Source organism: Tachypleus tridentatus, chromosome 9, assembly GCF_004210375.1.
Source record: "Tachypleus tridentatus isolate NWPU-2018 chromosome 9, ASM421037v1, whole genome shotgun sequence".
Lineage (NCBI taxonomy): Eukaryota > Metazoa > Arthropoda > Merostomata > Xiphosura > Limulidae > Tachypleus > Tachypleus tridentatus.
Window position 1 is genome coordinate 86,137,422 of NC_134833.1, and position 17,506 is coordinate 86,154,927.

The window sequence follows — 17,506 nt, forward strand, 5'->3', positions numbered from 1 at the left end:
CAGTTCTTGGCTACTTAGACGTTTGTAAAATAATGTTTATGATCGATTGTTTTCTCATATTCACACAGACAACTTTTTATTGAATTTTATTAGCCTTAACAAGACAAGTTACCAAAATCACAAGTATCAGAAACGTTACTATATAGAATATGATCACTGAGTAATGTATTTGTGAGCCAAAGGAAAACAATGAACAGACCTTAGTCGTCCATAACAAAAAATTTTAAAATACCAACATATTTAGGAAAGAATAACATTTAATTTTTTTACTTGTTTTTATATGCTGTTTTCTCCAAGTGTTTGCCATATTTGAAATTATTTATGTATTAGAAATATAGTTCGCGGTTAGACTTTTTTTTAGATGAAAGACAAAACACGTACACATCATTCAAAGAAATGAACTGATATAACACAACCCAGTATTAACAAGTGCAGAGTAAGCTTCACGAAACTTAAGGCATACTTCATACCAGCTAATAACAATTAGCGTACTTATAGCTAATTGGATCACAAAATTACGGTCGTCCACAGTTACCAGTTACCTTTGGATATTATATTATTAGCAAGAACTTCTGAGTGTAATAGAGGTTACAGTACAAGAAATAAATGTGAACTTTAATCAACCATTCCACTTCCTGGTTTTCACTGATTTACGGTGGTTTCAGGGAATTCTATACCTTATTACTATCTCTGAGTAATGGTAAATTGAAGGTGTAAGATTACACTTTATGCAGTGGTTCATATTATACATTGCATATGAATTTCATAAAAATTCTGATAGAACATACGAACAGGTTACTAAAATGTAGGTAGTAGCAGATAAGTTGATTTTATTAGACAAAATTCAACCATTTGATCTTCATATTATTATCATTATTCTTGTTTTACAAGCCTACAGAAAAAAACAACGGTTACGAATATTTTATTGAAACCTGGGCAATCTAGCTAAAATACTCCTGCTCAAGACATAGGACTATTTTTATATCGGCTTTTGAAAAAGAAGAAGATATTTTATTAGGTATTTTTATTGATATTGGATATATTTCTCTTCGAACGATCAGTACAGAATCCTACAGAAAAAAAAAAAAACGCTTAGTATACTGCGCCAAAATTTATGCACAACTACTAAACAAACTCCTACAATTTTTGCAGTAGTTTGTTTAGTAGTTGTGCATACATTTTGAAAGTCAAGATTTCCATCCTCTAAAATTTTCCAAATTCTTCTTTGCTACCAATATAAGCTTTTCGTAGCTATTTAAGAGCCGCAGAAATGTTGAAGCTATTTCAGCCTCATTGTACTATTAAAAGAGTCACGTTTTATATTAGTCAGGAACAATTAGTTTTATTAGAGTAGATAGTGTGTATACTTATAACAGCGTATCTAGTTTTATTATTATTGATAACAGATTTATAAATGTCTACAGAAAAAAACCTATTATACTTTATTGAGACATGACTCAGAGTAATTAATGCAGTAATGGATTGTCATAGTGTAATTTTCAAATGAATTCATGTAACTTCGTTTTTCCCCTGAATAATTTCTCTAAGATATTCGCATTCGGACATTAAAGAAATTCGGTCATTGTTTAACGCGCTTTAAGTGAAAAATATTTTGTGAAACGTATAATGCATTATATGGAACTTGCCACATTAAGAATTTACCATCACTGTAAACTGCTTGAGTTAACCAAAATTCCATTCAAGGAATATTAAAGCCAGAGAGATATCTCAAAAGACATCTCTTAGTTACAATTATCATTTATATAGGATCTTATAATTTATTTTGTTTGGTGATGGTTAATATTCTTTTACCTTCCACATGACAATTATTTCACCATACAGCATTTTTATTCAAGGTTACTAAGTAAAAACAAAATTCATAATGTGACAAAAATCACAATACAGAATAAAACAAGTTGTAGTTTGTCACCTTCAAATTATAATTCCAAACTTTACTCTTCAGAAATGATCGTTCATGTTTACATTCCTAAAAATTATGTTAAGTATCCTTTGTGGTGAAGATTGATAATAGAATCAGCAATTACTCTTGCTGTAACATGTTGGTATCCACCACTAGTGAGCATCACAATAGGGATGTAACGGTCTTTTGCTTTCCTAAAAACAATCTCTACTGCTGTACCTTGTCTCTACGTGGTTTTCTACGACAGTTTCAGTGAGATTTCTAGCAGTAGACGATTACCATAATAAAGTTTCTACAATTTCGAGTGGTGATTTGTTCTGAAGACATTTAGTCTAATTTTGAAAATATAAGCTCTGAAATTTGGTTCACTTTGTTTCTCGACATTTTCTGACGATCCCCATTCCTCTTTATAAAAAAAGAATTTTTAATTATCATTCGTATATTATATTTATGGTTTGTAGAATCGCCATGAGTAAAAGGTATTTGAAAACACCATACTTAAAAACAGATAAAAAGTGATGCTATTATTCATATTTAGTAAGAGTTAGTTCGTCATTACTGCATAGTGTTAATCATCTCATGTATTTAAATTCGAAATGAAATTAGATATTTGAAATTTATCTTTAACGCTTCTGAAATGCTGTGTTATATGATGCGTGAGAAAAAGAAAAATTACAATATTGAAAGTTCATTACAGACAAACAAGAAAAACTCAGCCCCATACCATGACATTAAGGGGTTTACCAACAGATTATTTTCAACTTCGGCATTGAGAGAAGGTATACCTGTCTTCAATATTGTGGCTTCTTTTTATACTGATTTTAATAACGAGAAGCTTGGAATGGCTGTACTATTGAATAACCAGGAAAATGTAGGTAGGTTGTTTCGAATTAAAGCATGGTTGATTTAAAGATTTTTTAAGAATTAAAATGTTATTAAATGTTTTTGACAGTTTTGATATTATTGAATAGAACTAACAGAATGAATATTTAAATATGTTACTATTTTGCTATGTCAAATATTAAACATTATTAACCTAATCTAGAATAACGTCTTTAAAATTTTAACTGTATTGTAAAGAAATACACGAAGATTGTTTTCTTATATATTTGTAGGTAATTGGGAAATCAAGGCATCAAATAGTGAATGGCAAAGTCTCATAGTTAGTGAACAAGAGGAGAGGTTGGAATTCGATATAGAACAAATCTACGAACCTGTCAACATATGTCAGTATTTGTTTATGGAACAACAAGAATATGCAGTCCTCCGATTGGTTCCTTCCAATTTTTCTATAAGAATTAAACAAACAAATAACACATTTCCACTGTTTCTCGAGCAAGCAACAAAATTACCTCGTCTTATGTTCACAGCCTGGGATATGGAAGAGGCATGGTCTGGTAACATGTTACGTTTAGAGCCGTCAACATGTGAACAGGTAAGTATTTTTTCCCCATTTATAATCCACACAACAAACTTGTTCTTGCTTATAATATTGTGATTTGTGTACGAACACCTACATCATTAACTGCTCACATTTTGAAATTTAAGGTTGTAAGTTGCAAGAAAATTGCAATTTTCTTCAGAATAACATATGATAAATTGTCCATTGCCAGTTATCAGAGTTTACGAATTATTAATAGTGTCTTTCGAGGTAATTGTCTTTTTTTAAGAATGATTGATCAGAACATGGCATGAAGCTACTAATAGTTTCTATAATTTTATTTGTAATTTAGCGTTAAGGACATCGTAGTCAAACTTTTCTTAAATTTGACTGATATTATTTTAATAAAATTAGTTGATATACTCATTTTTATGTTCCTTATAAAAAGTTACAAGACGCGTCTTAAAGTTGAAAGCTGTATTTGTACCATGACGCTGCTTATAAGGTCCCTCAGTCAGTCGTACAGCGGAATGTCTTCAGACTTGTAACGCAGGAAACTGGGTTTTGATAATCGTGGTGAGCAGTGCAAAAATATCTCCTCGTGTGCAAACGAACTTTGTATAAGAATGTCTTTGTTAATATTTATTGCATTCATATTATGATGACTTAATTTTAAAAAAAGAACCTACAGAAAAACATTAGATTACGTACAATGTACAACATCTTCTAAGGCTTGGTTTTACGCGAATTGTCGTATACTTTAAAAGCTAAAAATTATTCCATTTCATAAAACTTTTAGGTGAACCACTGACTTAATGGAATAAGAAAGTAAAATATATTTAGTAGTATGTTTCCAAAAAATATGGAATCCCAAGAAGCAAATAATTAGTTTTTTTGAAAATAAATTGTTGGCTAAGTAGTGTATTATTCAAAATTAGATATGTCGTTTTAAAATCAAAGGACATGTTATGCGGCCAGAGAGATTTAACTGTCAGACAAAGCCGTTCGAATTTTAAAGAAATCTTAATTTAAGGTCAGTGTGTATGATTAATTGTAACTTATTATTATTATTATTTTATCTCGTAGACATTTTCAGCAACAAGATCACTCAGTCCAGTGTTATCTTTCCTATATGGTGTCGAATATGATTGTTCTAACGGACCCGTAATACACCAGGCTCTTAACTTAGACAACTGTGATGTATGCGGAGGTGATGGAACGTCCTGCCTAGATTGTCATGGAATTCTTTACGGTGGTAAGAGTTATAGACTTTTAAAGTAAATATTCGTTTTGTGTACATTTCTACTAAATATATATATTTAGCTAGAGTAGAATACCTTTTCAGGTTAAATAGCGATTAATTGTCCTAAGGTAGAAACTCTTCTTTTGACACACGATTGTTACAATTCAAATATACATACAAGAAAGTGAATGTTTCAGCTTTACTATAAATACATTTTTCACATGACAATTTATTATCTTTTTGTGAAGTTAGGAATTGTTTCTTGTTTCACATCTATGTCTGTAATTTGTTTTCGAACATTACCATTTAATATATAAATTATAAGTATATAAAATTATAAGCATTTAGATAAGTTTACAAATAAAAAGTAGTCTACACATAAAGGAAGAAAATATTTATAACACAATGAATCGAAAACCTGAATATTAAAGTAATACAAAGCTGAATTCTACAGTAATTAAATAACACTTATCATCAGTTTGTACTGAATAGCTTTTAACAAGAATTATAAACCTGAATATTAAAGTAATACAAAGCTGAATTCTACAGTTTAGATAGTTCTCTTTTAAACACAGCAGTTTATATTCAAACTATCTCAAATTGTTTCACACGATTTAATGTTCTGTCAGATTCAACGTACGACTGTGGTATTTGCGTTGACAAAAGAAATTCATCTAATTCTCAACTCAAGGATTGCGTAGGAATATGTGGGGGTCAAAATACGATGAATTTTATAAAAGGAAATGAAGTTTGTCTTGGGTAAGTACTTTTCAAATGTCACACAAGTTTTCGATGTTTTCAAATGATAAGAAAGAATCGTATTTGTTGTGGAACATATTATATGTTTCAACAGAACTTTTGTCTGTTTTCATCATACTTGAAGAGAACAACCCAATGTTATATATATACTTATCACAGAATCTAGTGAAAAAATAAATCTTTAACATTTGTACATAAAGAACCATTAAACAGCTGGTTCGCTGTATAGGATCGAAAAATCAATTCGACGGAATGTCAAAACATTATTCCCATAACTAAATTAACTTAGGTTCTGTATGATGAAGTAAAACAAACTCAAAATCTCAAAGATGAGTATTCTATCGAAACATGTAATATGTTACACTACCAATAAAACTCTTTCTTATGCTTTTAATTCAATGTTTGCCTACTTATTGCCATATTAGCATAATGTTACATGCAGATAGACAATTAGTAAATATATGATAAGATAACCTTGAGGTATTGTTAAAAAACATCACTTTTAGTACAATTTCTAAATTTTAAATCAGAGTTTTAATTTAGGTAAGTAATAAACAAATATCTAATGAGGATTTTCTGAGTTTAATTTTAAACAATCGCTGAAAGTATCATCTATTTTTGTATGCAATCAAATAGGAATATTAAACTAGTAATAAAAATAAAAAAAACTGTACAGTACAAGTAAATAATAAATCAGATTTGTTTGAAGCTAAACATAAAGCTACATAACGGGCTATCTGTGTTCTGCTCCCCACGAGTATCGAAACCTGATTTCCAGCGTTATAACTCCGCAGACATACCACTGAGCCACTGAGAACTATAAATCATTAAATATGCATCCTTCACTGAGAAATATTTGTACGAATTCTTAAGAATAATGGGTATTCGTGGATTATATTGTAGTATCTGATTTTGCCATGCAGTTAATAAAGTTTACTTTTTCGGACTTAAAAAGATCCAAAATTAATGTAAGAAATTAATCACCTGAACAGGATATACATTTGGAAGATTTCAAACAAAATAAAATAATGTATAAATGAACAGAATTCTTATAAAGGGATTTTGTTATTAATTACCTAAATACATTTCTTTAGAAAATTGTCTTTCCAATTTTTGATTTTACATGCATTATCCTGTAGGTTTGTTGAAGTATTTACAACAAAAAAATCAGTTTTATTTTAAGGTGTAAAAAATGTTTTCTTATCTAGTATATATATGTAAACTGAAATCGATCCTATATCGCTCTGGTATTTTTCAAACTATTTTGAAACTTTGTTATATTTGCTCCATCCATGATATCTGAAGGTAACTATATCGATAGTAAAACCACCCTGTTAGAAAAATGAAACTCTTTCAGCTGAATCTAATCTTTAACCAGCCAACATTCATGCTTTCGTCTTTTAGTCCTACCATTTACAGTGTGAGATGCAAGAAAAGACAATGCATCAATACAGCCCCAACAATCTTAAACACTTTAATCAAATATCCCTTTAACTTCTTCTTTATTGAAAAGAAAACGATTTTAGAGATTTTAAAATGTTGTCTTATGAAAACATTTTCATCTCAGGTATCATTTTGATATTCTTTTTCTGAGCCTTTCCCAAGATTGTAATGTACTTGCTTTTAAAAGGAACTCAATGTTCAGTACTGAACACTATATTCCAAATGGGCTCTAAAAGGAGGCTTCTACCATGAAAGTATGCTTGTATTCAATACTTTTGTAGGTGGCTTAAAACATGATCAATTAAAATACTGATATCGTTTTCTTCCATAACACTTTTAAGATTATTCCCAGCAAAATTATATTATAGCTCAAATTGTTGTAATTCATACGTATTATCTTGCTTTTATTATTAAATTTCATCTTCAATTTATTTGCATAGCTTATTAAGTAATCTAAATACTTTTGTAAAATAGCATCATCTTCCTCACAGCCAATAACTCCCAAGATTTTAGTATTATTGGTAAATTTAAATTATTTACTGTCTATTTCTTTACCGATGTTATTGATGTAAGTAATAAGCTCTGAGGTACTCCACTTGTGAGTTTTACTTAACTCTACTTATAAAAGTAGTCTAGTTTCTTTCATACGATCAGTTTCCTATACGATAAGGAAACATAACTTACATAACTCCAGAAATAATTTTTAAGAAGTGTATGAAGTGTCTTTTTAAAATCCAGAAACTAAATTTACACCCGTATCTCATCCATCTAATGAATAGCCCTTTTAAAGAATGTAAAAAAAATCAGAGAGAAATATTTATCTTCTATTGAAACCATACTGATTATATAATAAAATTTTAAGTTTGTTAAACGTTTTTGAAAACATTTTTATCCGGACAACAGTTAAACTCCTGCTACATTTTTACCTAAAGTTTTTCTTTAAAGTTAAGTACTGCTATTTAAACTAATAGCAGAATATCCTAGAAACCTTCCTACTTTTGTCTTTTAAAACACTTTAGGCAGTGAGAACAGTGTTATCTTCTATAATATAACAAACTGCAGTGAAGTAATTAAATACATGTGCTAAAGGATTCAACAAAAAATAATATTTTCTTTATAAGCAAAACATATTCAAAATGTTTGTTAGTTTTTATGTTAAAAATGGTTAACTTAAAACCTCAGAGCCCGATGACTGAAGCGCACGATTTGCAACCTGAGGGTTGCTGGTTCGAATCATTGTAACAGCAAACATGGTCGCCGATTCAACCATGAGGTCATTACATTGTGACGGTGAATCCTACAATTCGTTGGTAAAAAGTAGCCCAAGAGCTGATGATGCATAGTGATGACTAGCTACCTTCCCTCTTGCCTTACCCTGATAAACTAGGGACGCGTAGCGCAGACAGCCCTTTTGTAGCTTTGCGCGAAATCCAAAACAAACGAATAACACTGATTTCAGTTATAATAGTCAGTCGATGAAAGAACATAACAAACAATAATTTATTGTAACTGGTTTTAGCATGAAATATGAGCAGTAAAATGAAAGATTCTCGATAGTAGTATAACTAAATATTTCTATCCCTATTTATACACTCCTCTAACAAATACTTTAGACCCGTACTTTGAACATCATTAACCTAGTCAAACAACTGAAGATCCTTTGGATGTGGTCATGATACTTATAATCTAGTATAAGGCTATGGTTATCATAAGCGATGACACTTTAATAAAGCACAGTAACTTATTCTGTGTGATACATAACGAAAGAAACAAGCAAACTGAGCCATCATTTTTTTGCTTTGTACCTTTAACTATTGGAATAGCCTTTATGATACAAGGGCATACATAATATTTATAGAGTTTAAATTAAACTAAAAAGTTTCATCTTCTTGCCGTCATATGTCATTCTAACATTTTTTTAGTGATGTCATTGTCTATTTAAGCCATAATTTTTAACAGAAAGATGACAAAACTTGTCTTCGTTGCAAAGAGAAACATTTTTGTTATTTTTCATTCGAGTCTTGAAAAAAAACCCCGTAAAACACGGGTAATTGTAATTATTATCCACAATTAGTGAACAACCAGATTTTTTATAAGCTACAGTTTGGTTTGATTTTTTGCGCAAAGCTTTACCGCGGCTATTTGAGTTTGCCGTCCCTAATTTAGCAGTGTAAGACTAGAGGGAAGGCGGCTAGTCATCACCACCCACTGCCAATTCCTGGGCTATGCTTTTACCAACGAATACTAAGATTGACCGTCACATTTTAAAGCCCCACGGCTGAAGGGCGAGCATGTTTGGTGTGAAGGGGATTCGTACCCGTGATCCTGGGAATAGGAATCGAGGGCCTTAACCACCTGGCTATGCCTGGCCAAAAATTACGAGATCTATAATTTTGAAGTTGACTTGACTACTGTGGCTTCTATATATGTATATTCACATACATTTTCATTTCAAACATATCAGGAAGGACGACGGGCAAACTACATTCCCCTGTGACGGAATGGGGAACTTTTCTACTTACCTAAACAGGTAGGTACTTTTTTTTTCATTTTTCACAGTTAATTATTGAAGAGTTTTAAATATAGCTTAAGTTCAACCACAAATCAAGAGCTTAACACAGTTATTGATAATAACATTTAAAACCCATTAAAATAATATGTTCTGAAGGTAAAATATTATTTTACTACGTTCAATTTTTTCAAAACTGTAACCGTGTTTAGATGTATTAATAAAATGAAGAGAAAGATACCTATCAGAAAACTGAAATGTTATAAATTTATACGGTACTTTTCATCCACATTTATCTATTATGTTAACAATAACAGAGGAAGTGTTTCAAAGACATCTTGTTTTAATTGTTCTTCTGCCATGGATACTTTACTGAGACAGAATTAGCACATTGTCGAAACGTGATGGAATACACTAAATAGTTTAAACAGCAGTCTTCTTAGTATTAATTTAGTTGCACATAATTGCCTCATACAAGCTTATACAGCCTGTTGAAAATTAATTAACCGCATTGTGACCTTTTTTTTATAGCAAAATCCCATGGAATGTATTTATTTCCATGAAGTGTGAACTTATTGAAGGGGAACCATCAATGATACTTTATGTGGTAGATTTAATTTCTATATTCACTTACTTATATACCTTTATTAGTTTTCGCTTGTATACTTTCTCAGAAATAATTTTTATCTTATTATTATGTGGATGTTTGAATGTGTTCATGCTGATATTATAGACAATTTCACCTTTGTTCGAGAGTGAATCTTCATTGAACAATGTCAACCTTTTCTGAATAACTGTGTTGGACCTTAGTAATGTAAGCCCTTTCCAGTCTTTCTGTATTGAAACACAGCCAATCATAGAATTTTTATATAAGTATTTTATTACCTTGATGACGTGTTGTTCGCATACTTGTCACCAAGACTAAGTTATAACTGATAGAGATCTTAGATATGTTTTCAATCACGTTCAAAAAGTAAGAATCTTTTCCTTTTAAATATAAAAATTAGAAAATCTAGAATCGGCCATTCTATAGAACATTAATCTATTATGTTATGAATTATCATCTAATATCCAAAAAATTACTGCAAAACATTATTTTTTATTATGTTAGGTATCTGTTCCACTTTCTGTATGCTTCTTTAGAACATTTTAAAATGAAGAAAGTTGAAATTTACAAAGTAAAAAATCCTTTGGCTACTATTCGTGGTTTAAACAGGATAATTTATTACGTTAGAGTTAACATAAAAATAGCACCTGTTATGAGGAATGTGCTGATTCTCGGTTTAATAATTACATAAAACACAAGATAAAAACATACTTTCTCAAAAATAAAACTTAGTGACATTAACAACTTTATTGGATATAATTTTCTATTGTCATTGTATGTATTTTCCTATTTTTCACTTCCCACCTCCTGTTTACATGGACGTGGCTGAAAACTGGCCAATCCTGTAATTTATGCTCACCAATTTCATTACAAATTTGATCAATCTCGTTAAGAATTAGATGGACGTGTAGGTCAAACGTGACGTAAGACACCCTAGGTGGCTCATTGATAAGCCAGAGAAACGGGAAAAAACCCGGATGTAGACACCCGCTGTGGGCAGAATACAGATGGACCGCTGTAAATATCTACGCTCAAAAAGTATACTTACTAAAACAGAGCTATTTTAATTGTCCGATATTGTTGTTAATTTTGTAAAATAAAGAATAAATGAGTTCGATAAACATCAAAAATCAACAAATAATACCAAGTTAAGCTACATTTATAAATACAGGGATTCATTAAAAATGGTTAGGGAGCTCGATTAACAATACAAGGGTTCAAATACTTTTCACCAAACATGGTTATCATTTCAGTTATTGAGGAACTATAATGTGACGGTCAAACCCAATACCTGTTGGTTAAAAAGTTCCAAGAGTTGTGGGAGGTGGGGATAGTGTGAACTAGCTGCTTTAACTCTGGTCAGCGTAGATAGCCTCGTTGTTTTGCGCCATAAAACGCCAAACAACTCACTCTAGTTTTTCACTGCTAAATTAGGGACGACTATCACAAATAGCGTTTCATTAGCTTTGCGCGAAGTTTAAAAAAAAACAACAAACGTCATCATGTACTTTTTATCCGAAATTTTTCACAGAGGAAACGAAAATGTTTTTAAAATAAATTAATTTTGAGGATTATTTTTCATTAAAATCGGGAACTCACTTTCTGTAAAACCTGTTACTTTTTTACTAATTGCTTATAATCAAATCAGTGCTCAATATCGAATCCAACCAATCCAGAACTTTGAACAAACACTGGCGAAAATAACCTTCTTAATTTATTATGTCTTAGCAATTAGTTATCTCAATAACTAATTATTATTATATTAGAAATATATTGGAAATAATACTTAACAATAATACTTAAATAGAAATATACTTGGAAGTCTGGATAACCTATTTTTCTTAGGTCCTAATATAGATTAATGTGACGTTTGATAGAGGTAAAACGAAAAACACAGCTTTTAAATGTTCAAGTTCTTATTAAGTTTATGATATGAGAAGTTTTTAGGATGACAATTTTTTTATAGATAAGTGTGGTTTCCATCACATTTTTTGTCCACGAACAAACATGTGAGGCCCGGCATGGCTAAGTGGTTAAGGAGCTCGAATCGTAATTTGAGGGTCGCGGATTCGAATCTCCGTCGCAACAAACATGCTCGCCCTTTCAGCTATGGGAGCGTTATAATGTTGCGGTCAATCACACTATTCGTTGGTAAAAGAGTATCCCAAGAGTTGGCGGTGTTTGGTGATGACTAACTGCTTTTCCTCTGGTCTTACACTGCTAAATTAGGGATAGCTAGCACAGACAGCTCTCTTGTAACTTTGCATGAAATTAAAAAAACACACAAAGAAACATGTGACTGAGCGGAAATCAGCATTAAGGTACTGAAAATGATGAACATGTAGATATTATCGTAAAAAATTGTTTTATACTTGCTAAGCACTATTCAGTTATTTTTAACTATTACAAAGTCGTATTGAATGTTGTGAATAGCATAATATCTTCGAGTCGATAGACTCTATGTGTAGGGATGATCAATATACTTCATAGGCATAATACATATATGCACCCTAAAAAACAACAATGACAAAGAGTTTGTTTTTTGAAAGATCATTTTCACTCAATTTCATTTGTTTCTCTACCAAACAAGTATCGAAAAAGCCACGTAACTATCGCTAAGACACTAAACCAAAAAGTGACCAACTAACTAAATTGTTTATCTTTGTTCTTCTTGTATTGGTTTACAAAGGAACACCTTTTTACCTATATTAATAAATATATCCAACATCTAAACACGTCCTCTACATTACTACATTCAATCACACAACTGCCTTCAAACATGGTCAGCTATTTACCTCTTTGTTTCTTTGTGAACCTGACGATGACCGAAGAAGGTCGATACGTTGTTCGCTCCTCTACATAGAGCTTTCTCTATCCATACCAGCCGTTTTCACATATACATCTCTCCTCTTAGTCGTACCAACAAGTAGTAATTTAAAATAGTCATAGACAGTTCTTAAAGTTATATTTTGCTTATTACTCACTATTACAGACTCTCGCTAAGAGATCTATCGAACTGACTTTGTAACAATTTTGCACTTGTGAAGGTTATAATGTAGCATTTAATTTCAATATTAAAAGTCACGAAGGAATGACTAATAAAGAGCTGTATTATCCATATATTCTTGTTTATCTTCTCTGTGGCACTGCCATCCTTACATCAATTTACGTTTATAAAATATTTTTATTATTTGTGTCAATAAAACAACGATATCATCTTCCATATCATATGCCTCTGGTGCTTCCTCTCATTTACTTTGGTTTTCTTTCTTAAATTTTGCATGCAATATTAGCTTTATCGTTACAACTTAAGTAAAAAAAAAAAATAATACAATTTATTTTTGTTAAAAACACAATAAAATGTGTAGAAAAATAAAGCGAGCTTGTGATAATAAAAGGGTGATTTAAATTTAAAATCAAGCGTAATGTAACGTGACCCACGCTGTCTTTTTATAGGTTAGATAACATGACATATAGTGGCATCTGTAGTTATTTCGTCATGTAGAATATGTCAAGATAATGCCTGTCATAACACCAAAAGAACAGAATCTAGAAACCTTGAAATCTTGCCCACTTTCTAAACAGATTCTGAGAGTGATTAATTGGATATCATTACTCATCGATCTACATGTGTATATTTTTGTAAGGCAAGCTTATGAACAATCACATCAGAGAGAAATGTGATCACCATAGCACCAAGATGAAAGAATTTAGAAGCCTGAAACTTTGCAACCGCGCTCTGTCGACCTTGAAAGCAAAACTTGGGTATTACATTTATTGTTCATGTGCATGCAGGTACGAATCTTTTTAATCAAGCAAACTAGCAAAAAAAATCAATAAAAAGAAGCGGTTATACGACAACTTTTAATGTATAGAAAAGCTAGTACGTTTTAATAATAATGCGCTACAACAATGGCTTTTACGTCATGTTGCTTAGGAACAAAATTATATAGGTTATAAACACTTTCAAGGTAAAATTAGTTCAGAATACACAAGTTCACTTAGCCAACTAGAATACATTTACCTAATAATCCGAGTGAAGCTGGGTGCATTCGTTATTAACAACGAAATAGAGCACCTTGTGATTAGTGACAAAACTTACCAGTTATCGTTCAGTATATTTCATCTTAGCTGCATTATTACTTATAGCTGCATAACTGACTTATGTTTTCTATCGTGTTACGGAATTTTGCTTTGAGTAAAACTGTTCGTGAAGCTAATATTTTTAGAATTTGGTCTGTTGGTGTTATTCTTGTTATCATAATCCTGAAATCAGTTTATTGGTAAGATGCGTTTTAAGTAAATACTCCTTAATACTTGCATTAAACTTGAAACCAAATAAAGGAATAAAACACAGAATAATGTCGTTTAAATAAAAAAATAAATAGAAATTTCAACAATTTTCTAACTATTAATTTGTGTGTCAATGAGTAATTGAGTAATTGTGTTCTAACTATTAATTTATGTGTCAATATGAGTAATTGAGTAATTGTGTTCTACCCATTAATTTATGTGTCAATATAAGTAATTGAGTAATTGTGTTCTAACTATTAATTTATATGTCAATATGAGTAATTGAGTAATTGTAAAACACAATCACGAATACACAATCCTTGAAGCAAGCTTTTGAGAAATATTCCAGTATTTTTTCCAATGGTGTATTATTTTTTTGCTTTAATAAATTACGAATAAAGTTTTAAAAGAAATATTAGCAACATTTACATATTTATATAAATATTTGATATTTCTTTTATGCATGATTTTACAGTTGTGGTCATTGCGTTGGAGGAAATACAGGATTGCCACTAGATTTTGGGCAAGATCTTTGTGGAGTATGTAATGGTAACAACGAATGTGTTGGTTGTGATGGTGTTCCAAATAGCGGCTGGACTATAGATTACTGTGGAAAATGTAGTCCCTCAGAACGCAATAGTGGTATGTTAATAAATTGTCAACTTAGTAAAAATACTTAAAAAGTTAGTTTAAGCTAGGAATATCATCTTCTAGCTCCTAAAGGAATCTGAGATTTTTTACATAACAAAAATATATATTACAAGTATTAGTACAAAGTATTTTAAACATTATTGAATATACGGTAAAACCTGTGTAAGGCGGAATCGCACGAGTAAAATCTCCAGTTAAAGCAGGTTTTTAGGTTTAAACATCGTGAACATGCATTTTCTTAATTATATTTGAATTTTGAGCAAAACGTTATATTTGATTGACTCAAAGGAAGTAAGATGTTTGTGAAATAGAGTTATTATACTTGTTATGCTATATTTATTAGAATAAGAACAAAAATAGACATTCAAAATATACATAAGTACCCAAAATCTTAATCAAATTTATTTCAAGAAAGTATCCAATTTCAACTGTTTCGTATTTTAAATGGTCTTTCTCATGAGGTTAAAAGAAAATGCCATTTCTCTGCCTTTTCATAAAGTTCATTTTCTTACTTCGTTTTTACACACAATTTGATAGCGTTAATATTACTTAACACTTGTGGCGAAGTAGGAATTTCCATTTCCTCACTATCTTTTATATCTTGTTTATCTTCTCAATTTCGCACACTGTTATTATCTTGCAATTCTATTATAGATTTTAAATCAATTTCATCAGTTTCTGTTAAAGCATTCTTGTCAACGTTCACAAAACTTTCCGCGTTCACAAAATCATCTGCAGCAATCTTGTCAATCAGAGTTTGGATTTCACTAGAATCATCATAACAACAAATTCTTCACAATCTCCGCCATTTTCAAGAATGAATCCACAGTTTCGAAAGTACTTTTTTCGCATTCATCTTTTACGTATTTGACTGAATGACTTAAAAATGCAATTGCATCTAACATGTCAATTTTTATGGTCATTCCAGATACTTTCTTACAGTCGTCCATGTTTGTAATAATATGCTAAAACATCAATTTTCTGTATTCTAATTTTATATACTGTATAATTTCATTGTCTAGTGGCTGTAGAACTGATGTTGTACATGGAGGTAGAAAGACTAAATAAACATTTGAAAACTGAACTTTTGGGTGATAAGTTGTATTGTCTAGGAAATGTAGAATATTCCTACTTTTTGTTCCATTCTTTTGTTCAATTTGCTCAAAAATTCCTCGAATATAACACTTCTCATCCACGTTTTGTTATTCGATTTTCATTCCACAGGAAGTTGATTCTTCCTTAAATTTTTAAAACAGTGTGGATTTTAACTTTTACCTATTACCCATGGTTAGTTTTCTATCAGCAAATGCAACCAAAAGTACAGTCAATTGTTCTTTCGAGTTGCGACATCCGTAATAATGACGGCAGGAAAAAAGAACAGAATATATTTAACCAATATTTACTGAAACAGAATGTCCGAGAATTTATTAATATTTAAATAAATTAATAAGTAAACAAGAATTTATTGATATTTAAAGAACTTATGAATTATATAAGAAATTAATATTTAATCAAAAACATTTTTCCGCCTTACTTAGGTTCTAATCTCACATGCTGATAGATGAGGTAGGCGAAGGTTTTCCGTCCGCTTTACGCAGGTTCCGCCACATAGAGGGCCTTTTTTAGAAAAATCTTAAGATAATGCTGCAAAATTTTGATATTTCCGGCTTAGACAGATTTTATTGTATTATGATCTTTACTTTCTACTTGTGCAAGCTGATATGCTTATAATAACAATGTTTCTATGTTCTCAGTCTAGTATTATCTCTCCAGGTTATATTACGAGTATACCAAATAATATTTTTTATATCTTTGATTTCAAATCTATAATATAACGTATAGTCTATAATAACCGGGCCCGGCATGGCCAACCATATTAAAGCGTGCGACTCGTAATCTGAGGGTCGCGGGTTTGCATCCCGGTCGCGCCAAACATGCTCGCCTTTTCAGCCGTAGGGGCGTTATAATGTAACGGTCAATCCCATTATTAGTTGGTTAAAGAGTAGCCCAAGAGTTGGTGGTGAGTGGTGATGACTAGCTGCCTTCCCTCTAGTCTTACACTGCTGAATTAGGGACGGCTAGCACAGATAGCCCTCGAGTAGCTTTGTGCGAAATTCAAAAACAAATAAACAAACTATAAAAATCAGTTGTAAGTCTTTTAATTAAAAGTTTCAGTTGTTCCAGAGTTGAACGATCAGAGTGATGTATAGTGATGAATATTATAGTTTGTAATAAAAATATGCATTCTGTAAAGAAGAAATATTTCGATTATTTCACTAACTATATTACCCAGTCTAATACGGAGATTTTTAAACCGAAATTGGTAAGACGTGCTGCTAAACCTCAGCTCGATAATAGTATATTGTGTTTTCTCCAAATAGGGTAGACAACTTCAGTATACCTTAACGTCTACTTTAGAAAGAATAAACAGAGAAAGCTGAAAGCTAGAGTCGTGTGCTTATGAGCCCCCGACAGCGTGGAATGATAAAATTAGTAGCTAGATTAACTATGACGGAACGGTATTAACTGAAAGAACAGAAGATAATGTGCTAAGAAAATCCAACAGGATGATTTAAACATTGTATGTTTAGGTACAGTATCAAAGGAAATGAAATCAGCTACTGAAGAATATCCTTGACCTGAAACATCAGATTTGTACTAATAATAGCATTTAAAAGCTGAATTCCTTCAATAGGAGA

The 17,506-nt window shown here is 31.1% G+C and overlaps 1 protein-coding gene across 1 annotated transcript in view; it reads left to right on the forward strand.

Annotated features, from left to right (window-relative positions):
* The window catches only part of LOC143227417 (uncharacterized), a 108,645-nt gene that overhangs the window by 18,278 nt on the left and 72,861 nt on the right, over positions 1-17,506 (forward strand). Inside the window, exons 12-17 of the mRNA XM_076458870.1 lie at positions 2,619-2,796; positions 3,037-3,356; positions 4,389-4,557; positions 5,175-5,304; positions 9,212-9,277; positions 14,632-14,798. Of these exons, the coding sequence (XP_076314985.1) occupies positions 2,619-2,796; positions 3,037-3,356; positions 4,389-4,557; positions 5,175-5,304; positions 9,212-9,277; positions 14,632-14,798 (1,030 nt within the window). The remainder of the gene's footprint in view (positions 1-2,618; positions 2,797-3,036; positions 3,357-4,388; positions 4,558-5,174; positions 5,305-9,211; positions 9,278-14,631; positions 14,799-17,506) is intronic.